The 19,060-nt window shown below is 41.2% G+C and overlaps 2 protein-coding genes across 15 annotated transcripts; one reads left to right on the forward strand and one right to left on the reverse strand.

Annotated features, from left to right (window-relative positions):
• The first annotated feature begins 87 nt into the window (after positions 1–87).
• On the forward strand, positions 88–11,919 carry LOC112287747 (uncharacterized). Of its 6 annotated transcripts, XM_090253449.1 has the most exons (14): positions 472–610; positions 804–1,016; positions 1,460–1,580; positions 2,985–3,131; positions 3,574–4,424; positions 4,590–4,718; positions 5,290–5,447; positions 5,698–5,745; positions 6,002–6,058; positions 6,296–6,400; positions 7,296–7,472; positions 7,880–7,965; positions 8,272–10,505; positions 10,779–11,919. In XM_090253449.1, the coding sequence occupies exons 4-14, from the start codon at positions 3,049–3,051 to the stop codon at positions 11,231–11,233; spliced, it is 4,383 nt and encodes a 1,460-aa protein (XP_090109575.1). In that variant the 5' UTR covers positions 472–610; positions 804–1,016; positions 1,460–1,580; positions 2,985–3,048; the 3' UTR covers positions 11,234–11,919. The 6 variants fall into 6 exon arrangements, with proteins under 6 accessions (XP_073393003.1, XP_090109575.1, XP_024386864.1 ...); XM_073536902.2 differs by lacking the exons at positions 472–610; positions 804–1,016 and adding an exon at positions 88–226; XM_024531096.3 differs by lacking the exon at positions 804–1,016 and having other exon boundaries at positions 473–610.
• A 382-nt stretch (positions 11,920–12,301) lies between these two features.
• On the reverse strand, positions 12,302–18,442 carry LOC112287748 (beclin-1-like protein). Of its 9 annotated transcripts, none has more exons than XR_002971400.3 (13): positions 17,907–18,440; positions 17,581–17,730; positions 16,984–17,246; positions 16,461–16,631; positions 15,892–16,016; positions 15,699–15,747; positions 15,365–15,523; positions 15,118–15,203; positions 14,851–14,916; positions 14,500–14,649; positions 14,160–14,382; positions 13,553–13,610; positions 12,302–13,249 (listed from the first exon to the last, which is right to left on the reverse strand). XR_002971400.3 is itself a non-coding variant. In XM_024531098.3 (12 exons), exons 1-11 carry the CDS (start codon positions 18,055–18,057, stop codon positions 14,169–14,171), a joined length of 1,584 nt encoding a protein of 527 aa, XP_024386866.1. In that variant the 5' UTR covers positions 18,058–18,440; the 3' UTR covers positions 13,665–13,963; positions 14,160–14,168. The 9 variants fall into 9 exon arrangements, 6 of the variants coding, with proteins under 6 accessions (XP_024386866.1, XP_090109576.1, XP_024386868.1 ...); XR_016504962.1 differs by having other exon boundaries at positions 14,851–14,913; positions 17,907–18,439; XM_024531098.3 differs by lacking the exons at positions 12,302–13,249; positions 13,553–13,610 and adding an exon at positions 13,665–13,963.
• Positions 18,443–19,060: the final 618 nt, after the last annotated feature.

The following is a 19,060-nucleotide window of genomic DNA, read 5'->3' on the forward strand; positions in this document are numbered from 1 at the left end:
AGAGAACGAGCGGCGCATCTTCGAAGAGTGTCGAAGAGACAGTTAAGTTTCGGGAGTTGAGAAGGGAGGTGGAGGGAGACGTCTAGTGGAGGTTTGGAAGGAGGTGTGGGAACCGAGAGAGCAGCTGGCAGGTGCGGGCAAGATGCAGCGGTCCGGTTCGGTTAGTAGGTCCGGCTTGGAGCAGTTCGTGTAATGAGGCCTTTGTCTTGGAGCGCTGAATCAAGGCGTTCCCCCTCCCCCCTCTTCTGCTTTCTGTTTGACTTCGATCCTTGTCTTTACGGGGACGATCCATGCTCCTCTATTGCAAGCTTCTCTGGAGTGATTGCACGTCTCGGTGGAGGGAAAGATTTGGAGTGAAGCGAAACATCTCTAACTTGGCCGGGCTCTTTATGATTTGTTTGGGTCTTGGCTCGGCTGTGATGATGAAACTTAGTTGCTGTTCGGTCGAGGCCGAGCCTTGATTTTGTGGTGACGTTAGGAAGTAAATTACAAAATCAGACGAGCTCTCGGCTTTGCAGTTTTCTCCCTCGTACAAATCTGTTTTTAGAAGGAATGTGAAATACGAGCAGTTGTCTCGAAATTCTTTTATCTCTGTGCCTCTTTAGGATTGGTATGTTCCGTACTCCTGAAACACGAGTGGAGTGGTTCTTATTATGGCGTATTTTAAAAAATAAATAATTAGGCGCTCTATGGGAAACTTCATTGTTTCAGTTTACCCTGGCTCCCCATGCTTGCCCTGTGAAGAAGTGCCTTTATGACCGAGTTGTAACTTTCAGCGACTTAAAACAATGTCGATGGTGTAGGTGGCTATTTTTCTTTACATCAGCGTATTTTCGCTGTATGTTATTGAGGCAGCATTCGAGCACAGTTCCAGACCTTTGAATATACTGCAGAAATGTTTGAGATGGAAGCCTTCATTTCTTCTACCTGTATTTTGCCAGAATGCATTGCTGTGTGATCAACCGCTTGGAGTTCCTGCACTTGACTCTCTCCTTCCTGTTATATTCGGAATATGTGTAGGGCAGCATCGTCTTCTATCTTCAACTATTCAATGGTTTATAGTGCAGTTGCATTTGAAAATTACGAGTTCTTCGCACTATGTTCATTACATCTGCTGCACTTCTGATGTACCTAGATTTTCAGCTTTCTCGCATTGCTTTCAATTCTCGTTTTCTGGGGTTTTTTTCCTCAACTCTGGTCCATCTAAATTTTCATCGACTAAGAGTAGTTCATGTACAGTAGCTTGATTGCGTGCATATGCTTTTGCATCTGGCATCTTTGTCACATTTTCAGCAGCTGCTTGTGGAAACATCTCCGTAGTCATCAGAATTCGCATGAGAGGTCCAGCGCCTTTCGTTTTCTTAGTTGAATCACTTGTCTTAACAGTTCAATCAAAAACCAAAGCCCTGCGTATTGTGACGAGATACGAATTTGAAAAAGTTGTTATGGGTCTTTGCAGGCTTAGAAATGTCGACTAATTTACGGAGTTTTCTGCTCTTTGGCATTTTGGAGAGAGTGACTCGTGGCGAGCGCTCCGTGTTTTACTATCAGTTTAAAACAATCTCCGCCCCATACCCGTGGTATTTTTCTCTATCAGATTCTCTCTTGTTTGCAGTGTGCTGATATTGCACAATTTATGATGGTAACCAGTTTACACGTGCACACCAGTTTTTTGGAAAGATTTCAAATTTACTTGAGCTGTCTTCCACAGAAACTTCTGGTCAGAGTCCCAAGCGCAACTTGAAAACGCGCAATTATCTAGTATCGGATCCCTTTTCCTGAGATGGTTAGCAGAGCTTGAATCGTGTGAATGTTGAGAAATTTTCATACTCAATCATTCGATGCGACTTCTTAGATGCTGATATGCGAATTACCATGTCATATTTAGTTTGTCTTAAATGCAAGTTATCAGGTTATTAAATTTCTTTGTTTGCATCCGAGGATCTCGAAGGATAGGTTGACCGAGAAATAGTTGTTTCCTCACATGTTATGAGTACTTTCCGAAATGCTCTACTTATGGAGGAATGTCTGAAGTGCAAACAAGTCCTCTGTTTCTGGACGCTGGAGCCAGTTGCAACATTGATTGAATAGTTGACGTGAATAGCAAAACCAGGAAGGATCTGATTCTTTGCGAGATTGTGATCCTATTCTCAGTGGTTATTGGCTTGATAATCCTTGAACCTCAAATCAGGGGGTTGAAGCATTTGAATGTTTTTGTATTTTAATCAGTATCTATTAAACATGACATCTGCAGCTACCATAATGTCATGTCAATGGGCTTATCATCTCTCTCTCTCTCTCTCTCTCTCTCTCTATATATATATATATATATATATATATAATCCTGCACATGATTCATATCTATGGTAAGCCCATTTGCATGATATTAAGGTAGATTACATCGATGGAATGTCATGTTTGACGGATATCATTGAAAATTTGAGGACTGTTGGTTCATGGATATTCACATGATGTGGCTTGCAATGTAGGTTTAGTAGATCTGGAGAGAGTTGTACATGACTTTCTTTTATGTTTTCTCTACACGTAGCAGCTTCAATTTTCGACTACAGTTGTCTTTGTGATCTGCTTACTCTCATGCTGTCTGTGACTACTTTCAACATTGTGATAATTTACAGTAAAAAGAATACAACAATCATATGGATGAATAAGAAAAGTGAGTTGCCAACAATTTTACGGCCTTAACAGTTAATGGTCGAAATTATAGTGCATTCCAGTGTTGGACACCTACTGATTTCTTAGCTCACAGTAGTAATCCCCAACAACTTGGTGGATTTGTAGTTCTATGATCTTGACGTAGTCCTCGAGGTTTACCTTATTCGATGAAATGTAGTTCATTAAGTTCGGTCCTCAGTTACTTGTTCCTTCACCAACGTCTTTTGATTTTTTCTGAAACTGTCATAATATACACATCTTAGAATCACCTAGAACATCAGCAGGCTTTAACTCTCACTTTCTACTTTCAGAATGCATGCACCATGCTTTCAGTAAATAGTCTACTTCAGATGCATTACGAGCTGTCCTGGTGATATGGAGAAAGTAAGGGGCTCAAAGACTCTCAACGAAGACCTCAGTAGTGCTGCAACTGAAGCTGAAGGCTTTCAATCAAGCAGGTGCGTGGTAGTTGCAAGAAGTCAGTCTACTTGTATTCTGTGTGCATCTGAAGGACACCTTTTCCTTGTTGGACAGCATTGGTCTGAGCGTCATAAATTTCCGTGACCCTGAGTAGTTTCTCGTAGTAAAGGCTGCTTTGGAATCGTAGTTAATAGATAATCACCCTGCTTATGGTAATGATATGAGTTAATGGGGGGGTCTCATCCATGCTCTTGTGTACACACACACACACACACACACATATATATATATATATACATTTTTTTTTTTTTTTGTTTTTCTTCTTCTTTTGATAGGTATGGAGATAAAGCAAGTCTTATTTCATAGAAGAGACCATGGGCCTTTTCATGGAGGATATCTTACTCTCTTGACGTTGGAAGGAAAGATCAGTTGACTTTGACCTGCGACAATAAGTATATAGTTTCTTCTTTTCCCTTGCAGTTTGAGGTCAGTTGGCCGCATTGTCAGCCAAGACATTATCAGTGGATCATCTTTCATAGGCCTTGAAGCAGCACTGCCATCTGGTAGTTCACCGCATGCATTACCCGGGGTTGTGACGGAGAAAACTGCTGCACGTCAAATATCGTCTGAAGTCAAAATACATCCTGAAGATTCACCTGAAATGCTTTCAAGAGTAACAGCTCATGATCATGACAAATATCACTTGCGCGGTAACCTTGAAGCTCCTAAATCATCAAAATTTTCAGGAGATCAGATGGACAGAGAGATGCTGCTCACTGAGGACAGCAGACTTGATGGTTATAACGCAGTAACTTCATCGGGATACCCAGAAAATCAGCGGAAGGGAATTATCAGGATTGATTCCCAGAGACTGAGTGCTGAAGATGGTGAAATGAACACAATAGAAGATGGAAACTCTTCAGGACATCTGAGTTCTTCTAGTAAGGGTTCTCCCAATTCGAATTTATCAGAAATCGAGCAAAGAGATTGTGAAATAAAAAGATCCAAGCAAGCGAAAGGGAAGATTTGCAGTGAAGCTGAAAAAGAGCTCAGCTCACAGCCAAGTGCAAAAGTCGTAAACACGAAAGTTACCGATTCGCCACCCCTAGAAGGCTTGCAGGGTATGAGGTCTGACAGAAAGGTGCACGAACCTTTAAATACCTTCATCCGCCAAACAGTTGACCGGGAACCAAATTTGTCCTTATCCAGTACATCTGGTGACCAGCCTCCTCAAAGGTTAGCAGAACATCTGGCTACGAACAAGTACGTCAAAAGCTTGAAAGTCGACTTTGAAAATCTGGAAGAGAACGCGATTGTAAATTCTTACCAAGGTATGCGACCATGCCCTTCGGTGTAAGTTGAGCTATGAATTTTATATTGATAAAGGACCTTCATGATTTATTGTTCGCAAGGTTCCTGCTTTTCTGTCTTGCCTGCTTGGGCACTGCACTTTGTTCGTAAGATCAGTTTCAAATGGCAAGAAATCTTTTACGCAGTTGATATAGAAATAGACACCTCTGGAACAAACGGGGGTGGCGATCTCCCACATCGAAACTTACAAACAGTTAAAAACACTGTTCCACAAACTTTGGCTGCTTTTTCAGCTGGAGTAGCCAAAAATCCAGGTGAACTTTCTTTTACTGCAGTGTTGAAAAGTTACCTTTTGATACATAAGAGTTATTGTCACGAATTTTCTTATTCGGTGTGTATTTTAAAGATATGTCGGATTATTATATACACTAACGTGTTCTCAAGTTCATTGCCAAAATGAAGCGCTAAGTGCCTGTTATAAACACTACATAAAATTTAAGTTCAGAGTTAGAGGATCTAATAGTACACCAAACATCACAGCAGCTAACGAGCTTGTAGCATCAACCACTAGGCTTGCATCTCTGAGACTTGGATTCCTTTGTAGGTTTATTTAGCTTCGAATGTTCATTTCAGACTCTTCATTTCCTGGGTTGTTGTGAATGAACGTACTGTGCAATCAGTCTCTTAGTTGTTGATGTTTGGTGACAAATCAGACTCGAGCTGATAATCTTGATGAAGTTGTTGTTACTATGTCAATGTCCAAGTCAGTACAAGGGCTATGTGTAAGATGAAGGTGTCTTTTTGTTTTTCAGTTAGACGTAATTCCCAATAGGTGAACTGATGACTGTTCTGGACCTATATTGTTCTGGATCTCAACACAATCAGGGAAACAGAACCTGGGAACTGATTCACCAGGATGTTCTTTATTACCACCGTCAAAAGTGCAACTGCAAAAATGTGAAAAATGTTCTCGGGAGTTTTTCTCCCCCTTCAATCATCGGCGGCACACCCGCACACATCGGCGAATCTCCCAGATTGAAAAGGTTTCTCCTCTCTCTTAATTCTATCTCAGATCCTGTTCGGAGCCATGTGCTAATTCAGGAAAGTCCTGCTTTCATCGGATGCTAGCGCCTGAGCTTTAATTGTTGAAGACTTTGGTCTCGAGATTATAATTGTTTACTGTAGTACATGCCACACAGATTTCAATGAGAAAGTCTTTGAATTTGTGAAAATTCTTTCATGGTTAAGATGAAAATGTTGCACAGTAGTGCTTAATCGGGATGTATTGTACAGGAAGATCTTACTGTAAAAAGGAAAAATGTTGCTGCGTTCTGGGATAAGGTGTACTTTATTATCCTCCTTGCAAAATTTTCTCAAATTTTCCTCATAGAATGTTACCATTTCACGAATACTTTTCATGTAAGGTTCTCTAGAATGGTGATGGATAAATTAGAAAAGGGCTGCAGTTAAAATTTTTCCCTAATTACCTTCGTGACGATGTGATTTGCCTTTCAAATACGTTCAGTGTAAGTTTTGCTGAATGTATGAAACAAGGTGTCCATGTATTCACAACTCTTGTTCATGGCTGCCATTGCAGCTGAATCAAATGGAGGCGTACCAGATCTTCGCTTCCACGAGAGAATTTGTTTCGGAGGTACCAAATATCACCAATGAACTCTATTCTTGCTTAACGAATATCCGATGAATGGTCATTGTAGTTTCCTAAGAAGTAATCTACACTGAATGCTTCAATCTTAAAATTTTGTGGACACGATTCCAGAGATCACCTATGCAACAACCAATTCTTGATCCTTGCCTTATTAATATGAAACCGAAAGTCTTTGTAAAAACTAAAATGAATAGAACAATACTTGCGTTGCCATCGATGCAGGATCTGTCGGGGGAAGCAGTTATGAGCAACTTGATTGCTTTAAAGAGGCAGAATAATTTAACCACTCTTCCACCAGCATATTTGAAAGCGGGACAAGATCTTCTTGTATGTTGTCATCTCACTTTTTGCTCAGTGTTTGGAGGATAGAAATGATTATATAACAATGAGTATACTCAATTTGGTCACACCAGATTAACAATTCAATTATCACTTACTACCTTGGTTGCTTTTCCTGTCCATCAACATTTAAATCTATTCATGCTGTTCGTTGAATATCAAACCTTTTCTGTTTCAACTACTCATTGGATGTTCTAAAAATAAATAACTTTTGTGAGAAATCTGCTCAGCACCCTAGAAAAATCTCCACGAACATGAACGTAGAGAGATCTAGACAGCTCGCTGTAAGATTGTAAACAGTAGATAAGTCGAAGATTTATTTGGGGTTAGAAAAGGTGGGTTGAGGCAAATTCACCGGTTATTGATGATAGAGGACCACAATATCTGCAAGATTCTGCTTACCAGTCATTTCTACATATATATATATATATATGTGTGTGTGTGTGTGTGTGTGTGTGTGTACGTGTGCATCAAAGGGGATTGCTGGCATTAGTATGAGGGTTTATGTTGTATGTATTGAAGTGGATTCTAATATTAGTGGTTTTGAATTTAGAATTTAATTGACTTATGTCATGAAATCATAGATTTGCGGAAATTTATGTCTTAATTTCATGCGTATGTTTCTCTTATTTTTAATTACTTGTTAACTGCAATAGAGATCAAGTACTTTCTCCTGTTACTTTGCGCACAGTGCACGATTAGGGTTAGGCTTACCCAAGTTTTATTTAGGTGAATAGTTTGCAGATTTTAACCCCTAGATCTTCTTAAATCCTTTAAAATGATCAATTGAATTAATTCGCTGAAGTAAATACAAATAATACTAAGTAGTCATTGGCATACTTACTTTCAAACTCACTTGATGTTTATGTTGGACTTGATGCAGGACATGTTAAACAACGAGAAGAGCGATGAATTGCCTTTGTTTTCATCACAAGTTCTGTCCGCACTGGATGATGCCAGTGAAAAGACATTCTTATGCTCCCAACGTGATGTAAGCAAGATTGGAATAGAAGAGAAGAACCTGGTAGCTTTACTAGGTTTTATTGTTGAGCAGGCTCTGGTGAGAAAAACTTGGTTAAAGAAAAAAAATCTATATTTAGTGGTATTTTTTGTTAGCTTATGAACTGATAGGTCCGTAAGACGGTAAGACCATTCTCAGCTTCCTCTGGATTGAAAAGTGTAGTACATTTTGCTCATTTAGAGCCTACATGCAGAAATAGCTTATACGAATTCAAAGTGTGGATCTCATTCGTATATTACTGTTGTCTTGATCAAATGTAAATTGGACAACTGGTTAGGTACTTTTCCCTCTCACGTCAGTAAGGATTGCATAGCGAACGGGCAGGGAGAGGCTACCGAAGTTATCTTATGCTCAGTATTTCGCAAATTTTGTGGCCATTGAATTCCAGGTTTTTCTCTCATGCCTCCAACTAGTAGAGCTGATATCTGAAGGTCCTTACATGCTAGGTGAAGGCTTGGATGGCGGACAAAGATGCTGAAGCATTACGCATTCAACAGGAGCTGGTGAAAGAAGAGGAGGCTGCACAGAGGAAGTAATACTCCCACTTCACCTCGAATATCTGAAGTTGAATCATAGTTATCTATTTTTTCCATTTTTTATGTTTTGGAGTGAACAAATTATTTCAGAGTTTCGTGTCTCTGAAGGTAGTGGAGAATTTAAACCTGGATAGAATGGGCAATCGCATTCTCTCCCTTTTTTGGCTCTGTGGCATTGATGTCCGAAAAGCAGTGAACTTCGAGATAGAATGTGATTGCAGTTATTTTTAGTTCACATTTATTTATGTGATGTCTGAGATCTATTGCATTGAAGCGTGTCTATGTTAAACTTGAGCTCGCAGACGAGAAAGGAATGTAGCAAAGAAAAAGAAGAAGAAGGAGAAATCTCGACAGAAGGGATTGAAAGACCGTAAAGCTGGTGCTATTTATTTGGCCCTCAGTGAAGAGAATGAGTCAGGGGATGATGAGAATCCTTCTGAGATTGTTGAAGAAATCAATTCCCCTACTGCCAGTTCAGCTTCTGTGAACTCTTCGGGGCTGGAGAATATATTGGTAGAGTCTTTTGAAATGGAGGTCAATCGCCAGGTTCAAAATGTCGATAAGAGAGATCACAATGTTGGTTGCGAAGATGCAAATCTACTCAAGGAAAACGGCATGCACTTCATGCGTGTGATATGTAGAGAGGATGCGCCAGATTCTGTCGACGAAGATCAAATGCCACAGAGTGAATGCGATCTGGTTTCCAATGGCGAGGAGGGAGAGCGATGTTCCAATTTCCCAACTTCCAGCCAAGTCAAGGAGGAGGGTGAAGGAGGGGTGAGTGGTACATCAGAGCAGGTCCGAAGTGCTGTTGCGTCTCGCAAGCGCTCACAACTGAGGCCTTACAAAGACCCCCTAAGGGTGGGTTACCAGGACTCTTATCGAAGAGGTAGTTGGGTCTGCGATTCAAGGTTCCAGGAAGGAGCACAACAAAGTTCTTACAGAACATCACGAAAGTCCTTGATTGGATCACCGTTCACGTCGAATAACGAACGCGGTAGCAACCCTGTTCTTGGCTGTTACCGTGGCAAACCTGCGAGTCTCAGAGGAATTGCACCCTTTCCAGCGACCCAGCAGTGGGCTAAGAAGGCACAAACACATCCGGTAGTGGATCACGTAAAAGTTGCAAATCCTCCGGATCAAGATATTTTTGCAAGCAAAATTACGAAGGAATTAGTCCGAGAACACACAACACTAGCACGCGAAATAGATGCTGATACCACTGGCAGCAGTAGCAGAGTCGAAAATGAGGAATTCAGAAGTTTTGGAACGAAAGAAGCTTTGTCTGGTTCAGTTCCATCGGTTGCAGAGGTGGTAGCTGGCACTGGAGGCCAGCGCAGCATTCCAACATCATTTAGCCTTGACGCAAATTCTGAAGATTGGCCACCCCTTACCGATTCGCATTCTGCTTATTACTCAAAGAGTGGCGTAATGTACACTTTGGCTTCCTATCCGTGTGAATTGAACTCAAGTTCCGTGAAACATTCAAACAGTGACAGAGGGGGATGCTACCAGATTGGGTTCGAACCCAGGGCCGAAGGCTTGATTGTGACGGATACACCTCCTGTAAGAGGTCCAGTCAACAATAATGCGACTGAATCAGCAAATGCAGGCCTTCAGAAAGGTATTATGATTGGTTCGGTTTCTGTACCTCTTGGTGATTACATGCATGCTTCCTGGGGAAGCGCTAGCTCCAAGATTGGTACTTCACCGACGCATCAGTCATATACTGCTGTACTTGCAGCTCCTCCGGTCCAATACATTCGGGACCCAATAGCTGGACAACAGATGGCGCATGAAGGGATAAGCCGATTTGAATATGAGAAATCCTCGAACTTGCAAGTAGTGGATCCTTACCGAAGTTCAGCAAATTACAGCGCTTTGTCTCTAAGATCGACACCTTCTATGAATCATAATATAAAGCATGTGAGAGGACCCATTTATTCTCTTGGGGATCGAGGAGAGCGTGGGGTTCTCAATAAGCAGACTTCATGGTCAGGTGGACCAGTGCGTCACCTGCCTCAAAAAGTTTGGAGACCTATCCGATCGACAATTGAAAATTCTGATCGAGGCGGTGGAAGTGGAAATGGAAGCTGCTCAGTTAGTACAGATGGGAAAGTAATTGCGGAGCATTTTGGCGCTGCACATAGCGCAGTTGTGGTGATAGATCGGGCTGAAGGTATGCACGATAAAGGCATGAATTTAAGCGGTGATGAGAAAGAATCAGCTTCAGCCACTGACATTGAAGAGACAGTTAAAGAGGACACAAATGTCTTGGATGCTTCGCAGAATGTCTCGAATTGTGAATATGTGCCTTCTAACAATGAGCATGTTCAATATCAGCAAAAAACAAGTCAAAATTCTTCTCTGATAATAGTTGCCAGTGAAAACGTCTATCGGCCTTCAACGGAGCAAGACACCAAGTGTCTCCAAGCTAAGAATGCTATTGCTTTGATGATGGATGATAACGTTCATGTGGACACCACCCTCGATCATCCTACTTGGATCGCTGAAGCCGAAGAATTCCATATGAGCAGTGAGTTCCTTTCTCTAATTTCTTAGGCTGTTTATTTCGCCTGATTGAAGTTATGCATTACAATATCAGCACTTTCTTGGGCTGTCCTTGAGTGTTAGGGTGTATTATGTACACAAGTTTATCAAGATTTTCGTAGGATTCTTCAGTTTCTGATCGGATGTGGGTACATTGTTGTGGTACAAGGAATTTTATCTAGGCTAAACCTCTTCTAGACCTGCTGTCTTGATTGATAGTGTTTCGAGTTAATCGCGGATCTCCTTCCAATGTACGCAGGATGGAATTCATCATTTACAGATCCAGAGACAGTTGTGCACACATGTGAGGACGAACACCCTGAGCTACAAACAACCACATGGATTGAGTTCATCGACAGCCTACCGTCCATGGCTACAAGATCAAATCCCTGGGAAGAGGATTTTCATGACCCAAATGACTTTTCTACTAGCAAAGAACTTCAAGACTCTTGCTTTGAGAATGAATCACCATGCGGTGTTGATTCCACAGCGGTAGGTTCTGTATTAGGGTCTGTGAACAAACAAGAAACAGCCGTCAGTGAAGTGCGAAGTGGGTCAAGGTATGGGAGTAGTTATAGCGATAGTAGTATTAGTAGTAATAGTCGGCGCGAGATACGACATCCGGCAGGTACAGGGATTTCTATACCTGAGATGCCGACTGAGCAGAGGTACATGCCCAAGCAAGGTCATCAAGAAGAAAAGATCAGGTGCTGATAGTCTCTAATTCTGTGAGGAGAGCTAGTTTTGATCGACGAGTCTATGTTATTTTGGGCTTCAGAAAGTTCTACTGTCGATCTACAGCTTGACTGGCAGTGGGCTAGAGTCCCAATTTTTCGCGTGGGTCTTCACGGTTGCAATAGCCTATTGTGCAATTGACCTTAAATCTTCACAACACTACATGATCCCGGCCTGAAGTTATGGGCTGTATCATCAGTAACATTGCCCGAGCCTGTTACTTGTCTGTGACTTTCCGTTTGTCGACAGGGATCTCAGGCATCATTCGTCCGCCACCAATTGACAGCATCCACTACCAACACAAACCGTCCCCAAGTATGATCCTCGTACTCTTGGACGACATCGCCCGTTAATGAATCAGCATCTGGCTTGAATTCCGTCACGCAGGCGTCTCAGACATATAGATGACTTATCTATGAGTGATGATTGTCCACACATAGCAATTTTGCATGTTCACCAGCTTCCGCTTATAGATTGACCTGTACAACTGTGGAATTTGTACACAAGAAGGGAAACAAGATAGAACCAGAGAAAAGCTATGAGGAAATATTAGATTTACTGTAACTAAACCAAGACACTATGGTGTACAGCACATGTACAGATCTGTGTAAACAACTACTTGCAAAGTCTTCCTGAATGCATATTTCTTAGAATTATTATTTCAAGTTTGTTATTTAATTTCTTGTGATGTACACCTATGACTCTAATTCGAACAAAGTAAATAATCTTGTTGGTCATTGTGTAGCCATTGGTATGACCTCTTTTCATGTTTAGAGTTGTATTGTAATTGCATTCATTTCTTCACTGAGGTGCCACTTCATACAATAGCAGTCTAAGAAAAATCACATGAAAGTCTGGTTGTAAGAGCCAAGTAATTGTAGCATTGTATTCAAAACCTTGGACATCAGAAAGTGCCACTCATCAGTTGGCACCAATAGCCACAGAGTAGTGCTATGGCCCAGACCAAACTTTTTGTTGGATCATTTTAAGCAGCATTCCAATAGTACCTGAATTTTAAATCGCTTCGTCAAAACTTTAGACCCGAGATGGACAAGGGCATTGCTGGTTTTATAAATGGATCAAGTTTACTGTGAAAGCAGTAACAAATCATGCTGAAGAAAGAGTACCTACACAACTGGAAGGAGATCTATATTCCACCACAGATCATAAATTCAGAATAAGAGAGAGGAGAGAGATGGATGGGTAACATTGAGCGACAGTTCAATGGCCGGCCGAGGCCGGAGAGACCAACAGTTGCGCTAACAACGCTTAAGAAATTAGTCGGAGATACGCAAACACTACACAGCCTCAATGGAAAATTTACGACTTCCCTGTTTCCCTGGCTTGAAGAAATTCACATCAAAGCAATGGAATTGGCTATGAAGAAAAGGAGCGGACCGTGGATGCAAGATTCCTCAGAATACATGCCGATGCGTGTGCTATACATAGCCGTCGCCCGCGAACATTCAGCTCATGGCTTCGGTGCCTGCAATGTAAAGGGCAGCAGCGGCACATCAGGTAAATTGTGCTACAAGTTCTATGCCTCATCGAATCTAGAGCTAAAGATAGGTGACTATGTCATGGCCCGCCGCGATCAAACTAAGTGAATCGTTGGGCAGTTATGATCAAGCTACTGGTGTCTCCTTCAGGTAGAGATCCTGTTCCCCCATATGCAGGGTTGAGGTTGACGCGATTAGATGAGGAATGTCAGTCCTCGAATGGTGGCTTGTGTTGAAGGATTGTCACATTTCAGGAAATGAAATCATTTATTTGTGCGTTTGTCAGATGAGGCGCACATCAAGGTCCACCATCAAAGTGTGGATTGAAATAGCGAAGACACTGTTCCGATAGGATTTAATGCGACCCACTTGGCGTGCATGAACTGTTCAACTCCGTTCCCAACACCAAACTTAACGCCGAGGGATTTTGCTTACAGAGCACGCCCAATTCAGAAGGTTGGAACTGACAACAACTTTCGAGTGCACAGCGTGAAGCCTGCGCATTTGTCCCACCAGCGCCTTTTTCAGCACATCTCGCCGGTTCATTCACTAACACTCCGCAGGTGAAAATCACTTCCCAAAATTGTTAGTCAACTTTTATACTCTGTAATGAACATCTGAATGTGATAAGATCTGATAATCTGTTACATAAAGCTATAAGCCGTAGACCCAATAATGGGTTTTGGTCTGAGATCATAAACAGCTTATTGACAATCACTAATTACTGGCGAGAGGTACTAATCTACTCTCGTCAGCGATTGTTACACCACTTCCGGAAAGGAAATGAACGAAGACTTACTGCAAAGTCCAGGTATAGTTGCATGAGAAGCACGAAGGAAATTAGACTGATCTGCAGGCTGAGTACAATTGGAGGCAACATATAACAAGCAACAGTCAATAAGATGAGACCCTTGTTCATATAAAAGGCATCTGCTTAATTAGTTTATTACCCAGTGGGGCATGACATGTGCAGAATGAGAGAATGAGCGCTGCAAATATACCACCAGAGACGCTGGTAAATGCAGCTGCAGCGTACATCTAATTGAGTCGAATGAATGGGGACATATGTACCATCTTTGCCCCACTAAGCATGTGCTAGGAGTTGTTTTACCGTTTTACCATATTTCTCTTTCCTATTTATGCATCCAAGGATCCACCTGACCAGTTGTACAAGGCGAGGATGGGCTACTGTCTATTACAGTTTACATTCCTGCCACAGAATATCAATTAAGCTGCCTATAAGACACCTGCGGACAACTTCCATACGAATTTCCAAAACTATAGTCGTGGCACGAACCCCTTAGAAGCAGACTACATGAATGTCACCTTGAGCAACTATTGAACAATGCTCAGCAATTCAATAGCGAAGTACCTTGCTGTGGCTTAGGAAGCAATTCAAGTCTCACCAGGTTTACTCAGCCCACTTTTTCGTGAGAGGAGCTACTGTGGCCAGAGGAGGCACCCATAGGTAAAGGTGTTGATGATGCTGGTTGAGATGCAGTGTTCCCAATTAGCCAATAAAGCGCCCACTTCAAATTACAAAGAGTGTACTTTAGAGCTTTTGTCCACTTCTCTTGCCTATTAAAGCTTTGAGTAATAGTAAACCCCTCAACTTTGTCATTCTCGATCCTGATGAATGATCACAATTATAATCAGTCACTTTTAGTCAATAATTGGCAAGTGGAAAATTAATTAATTAAATTTAAAATTAAATGGAGAAATGGGAGGGGCTCTCAGTTTACGAACTTGTATGGAAGCTTGAAACATTTTTCAGGGGGGATATTGGCTGCCCGGTCCCTGGCGTTTGCAAATTCAGCAAACTCCTGCAGGCACACAAGGAAGAAGATCATAGCCTTATCGTACCTTGAGCTCCAGAAAAGGTTCACTGGTCCAAACCTGTATGCAGAAATACACACCATCAAGCGACATTTGTTGCGAGCTAAACTTGGTACCTCACGCGATTATAACACCACAAAAAACTATTGCAAACCCATGTCTACAGAGGACTTCGCATCACTATGCCCTTGATTGCTTCATGCAAAATTAAACCACATACAATCTTTTACTGCATACAGGAGAAAGTTCATCCAAACTTACAGCTCGTAAGTGTTTTTGTTGTCGGCAACCCTAGGATAGCTGCCCATTGGTATTATCCGGTGCCTGCTAAAGCATGACGAACAGAATCTTACAAACACGAATGCTCAATGCGATGAAGACATTGACACTGCAAAAATCAGTTGGTTATGCTTAAAAACTTAGCTAAAATTTAAGAAATCTTACAAAGATACTGTCCTTTGTGGGCCAACCGGCAGGTCTATTCAAGTATATATGCATTCAAACTCCGGTCAAGTCGAGAAAACATACGTGAAAATTAGACGACAGTATTGTGCCATCGTATGCAAAAGCAAGCAAGCCTGACCCCAGGCTGCATTAATTTCATCCCATTCCACCTGCGGAGATTGTACAACTTTATAGATGTAGATAAGCGTCAAAATGAACGGGATTTCTACATCATGAAATGAACTTACAATCAACATTTAATTGTACACATTCAGTTTTTAGAGCAATCTAATACATGTGATCCAGCTATATCAGGAAGCAGAGAACTTACAGGAATATTAGGTAAGCGACCTAACCGGAAGTTGTTGATAGTGCCAAATTCTCCATCATGCCAAATGTGAAAAGCATCATTGAGTACATTTGTTCGCTTCAACAGCTCTAGCTGCGATTGAACAACATCAATCTTTGCGAGAATGCCATCTCTATCTTCCTGTATGAAGCCGTAAAAATGTGCAATCAGGATTTCAAACCACACAGCAATAGTCAGAAAACTAAAGTCTGTACTCCTGTACCTGATCTTCATAAGGAGACCTCTACATAGGAACAACCATTCGCAAGTGCATTAAAGGCAAATGAAGAGATGTGATGAGGATTGTCTAGTTCACCTGATGAATTGTCAGGTTCAGCATGAAGTCATTGCATTCATGCCAGAACCTGGAGCCAAATTAAATCAAGTTTAACATCAGTAAAGCGGAAGTACTACAAGGAGAGAACGATACTGCTTGAAGGATGACAGCTGTGTAACCAATGCCCAAAAAGACAAAGCCATTACGAAGGAGCGACTTTGGTTCACCATACTTCTCCTCAACTTCTTGAAAATTCTTAGTCTTGAGGTCGACATCTTGAAGTTGAATCATCATCTCTTCCTTCTGCTGCTCAGCCTCCCTGATGGCTTCTTCCAATTTCCTCTCCTCTTCCTCAGCCTGCAGAGGCCACAAAGGAATAAGATTGAGCGAAAAAATGTGAGAAGTTGAGATAGATACGTCTTGCAACTAAAGGCATATCTAATGTAATAACTTCACCGTCTAAAAAGAACTGACGATGGAAATTAAAGAAGCTTGAATAGTTGAGAGGAGAATATTCATTCAAATTACACAAAGTTTGTAAACATGAGACAGAATGGAAGGAAAAGTGAAAAGAAAAGTGGGAAAAAAAGAAAGAAAAAAAACAGTGAAAACATACGCAAGGAAACACATGAAGAAACTACAGTAATTTCTTTACTAAGGTACAACTTCTGGATGTCATGTATCCCAATAAAGAGCCAAGCTTTTAACAAACATATTATAGACTAACATAGGTTCGTATTCATGAGAAATAATTGTTTTGTGCCCATTCAAATTGACATTGTATGAGAGAGACAGTTGCACCTTCCGAATCTCTCGCAAGAAATTCTCTTCACTGAGAACTTCCAAGGATTCCTTATCAAGACGATCAAGACAAGATTGGTAGGCCTTGATATCATTATTTACATCTTCCATCTGCTTATCCAATTCTTCAGATAATGCACGCATACACTCCAAACACAAAGGCTGCTCTACCTGTTAAACAAGTCCTCCAAGTTAGCTCGTTAAAAACGTGTACTCAATGCATAGGTCAATACCATATCCTCAAGCTGATTTCAAAGATAGAGGATATAGAGCGCACACAGTATCATGTACTGCAAGATGGACTCAACACAAGATCTCGGCACATCTGCCTAAGAACTAAATTTGAGTAAGCACGAGAAAGCTAATGAATATCTGAAAAATTAGTTCTCCAATCTACAAGTTTGCTGGCATGAGGTGACCATAAGTTCTATGCAAGAGTGTTAAACTGTATTAAATGTTTGTATGATATGCGTTGAACGAAAAACCATCAAAATAACATGATGGGGGGGGGGGGGTACTTAACCTGTGTTTGAGTAGATGCAATTTCAAACGCACGAGAAAGAACATTGACCGACGCATTGAAGCTTGCATTGCTGGTGTGCTGGCCAGCAGAATTGCCACCACTAGTTCCTCCCATATGAACCATGGATGTGTCTCCAGGAGCCTCAAATATAGATTCAGCAGAAGGTAACACTACAAAGGACTCGTCCATAGCTCGTCCACCATGAGTATCGTTAATGTTTGCCGATGTATGAGAAGAGTAGGCACTTACACCTGTATTGACCCCTGAGAAATCATATACTCCTCTGAGAATTGCAAGCCTTAACAATGAATTATAAAATGCACGACCATGCAGTCGATCCTGACGGCAGTGTACAACCTAGAATATTCTTGTCATTGCAACAGAAATTCTAAAGCGTAAAATAATCTGCGTTGCTCGTTGGATACATCGCAAAGTCAGTGTACACTACGAAGAAGATACATTGATCAGCTATTCCTCACAACTCCATAAAGTGCAGAAACGTTTCGTACTTTCGACCGCAATGGCCTATTCAAAAGACTAATAAAGACACTACGTAGTAAGATCCTCTAACGAATGATAAAATTGAAGATTACGAACCTGGAGTCGGGTAGTGTATTCCCCCAGTTCTAGGGCGAGGGGGTGGAAACGCTGGTTTTGGTCCACCCTGCTTCGGGAGGACCACAAAAGAGTGATCCATCCGGCTCCCTGAGAATACGCTCCCACTTCCATGTACTGATGCTTGCGCTCCTGATATCAATGCCAACATATCAACGATCATATGGAACAAAATTATCTCCTGCGCTTACAGGAGCACAATTTACAGAATCATGCCAACTACAACCGACGAATTCTTTCAAATTTGACGAAAAACCTTTGAATAAATATCAGTAATTGCACTAAACTAACCAGGACGAGAAACGCACCTGAGCGCGCAGCAGATTCTGTTGCGAATCGCTCTCCATAAATGTCCGCACCAGTGACGAAAAACGGGTGCCGACACATTTGGCACAGCCATCTCGGCAAAGAGGGGTCACTCCCAGTCCTTCCACCTCTGCCACCTACTTCTTCCTTCATCTCGGCTACCTGAGATTTACTACAAAGGATAGACTGCCTCCCCGCTGCAATCTTCAAACAACATCCAACACAACACAGAGGGCCATGTGAACGTGGATGGCTTTCCGAATCGACACTCCAAAATGCAACAAAGATTCAAAGATCGTCGTTCTCATCTCCCAGAGCTTCAGTCCGACATCCGCCCTTCCGGTCTCAAATTGGATACTCAGACATTGGAAATTCGAACTTCCGAACCATTCCTAATTCCTCCAGCGTAGAGGGAATTGACAGAAATCAATTTGCGTGAAGGAAAAGTGGAGTCGTATTGACGATTTCTCTTCCTTACAACCCATTCTTCTAGTACCTCGGAGCCCTCAAACCCCATTAATGAAGAATTCTTGGTCGATGCAACGGGTCGGGTGTCGCTAGTGACCAGTTGCAAGTTCCCCCCTGCTTTCCTCACAATTCGTAGATTTTGCTTTTCAAGCCAATGTTAAAGTATATTTGGAAACCATACTTATGTCAATTTCTCTTGACATTACGCTTGGTGTTGCCTTAAAGTTCTCTTGGTAAGCTTTCTTGTAATATGACTTTGCAAGTAAGGCTACAAAAATTATAGAAGAAGTATCGATACATATATATAAAGAGGGAGAAAGATGCATCATGTATTTTAATAGAAATGTTTTTAGTAGGAGCATAATGGTTTGAAGTTTTTTTGTTGATTATTTATTTTTAGACATTAAAAGACTGTCTGCAAATCCGTTTTGATGATGGAATTAAAAAACTAATATTATACCTGGCAATTAAATGTATGCTGAATTCTATATAAACTTCAATATTGAAATAAATTGTAAAAACCAAATAATGGTAAAGAAGCATCTTGATACATGATTTAGTTTTTCTTGAAAAAAATAAAAAATAAAAAACAAATAAAGCTTATTATAACATCTTGTAATTTTTTATTGATTTATTCTAAAAATTAAAAAACATAATAATTTGTTAAAAGATTTTTTATATTATATGT

The sequence above is a fragment of the Physcomitrium patens genome, chromosome 10 (genome assembly GCF_059467195.1).
Source record: "Physcomitrium patens ecotype Gransden chromosome 10, ASM5946719v1, whole genome shotgun sequence".
NCBI lineage: Eukaryota > Viridiplantae > Streptophyta > Bryopsida > Funariales > Funariaceae > Physcomitrium > Physcomitrium patens.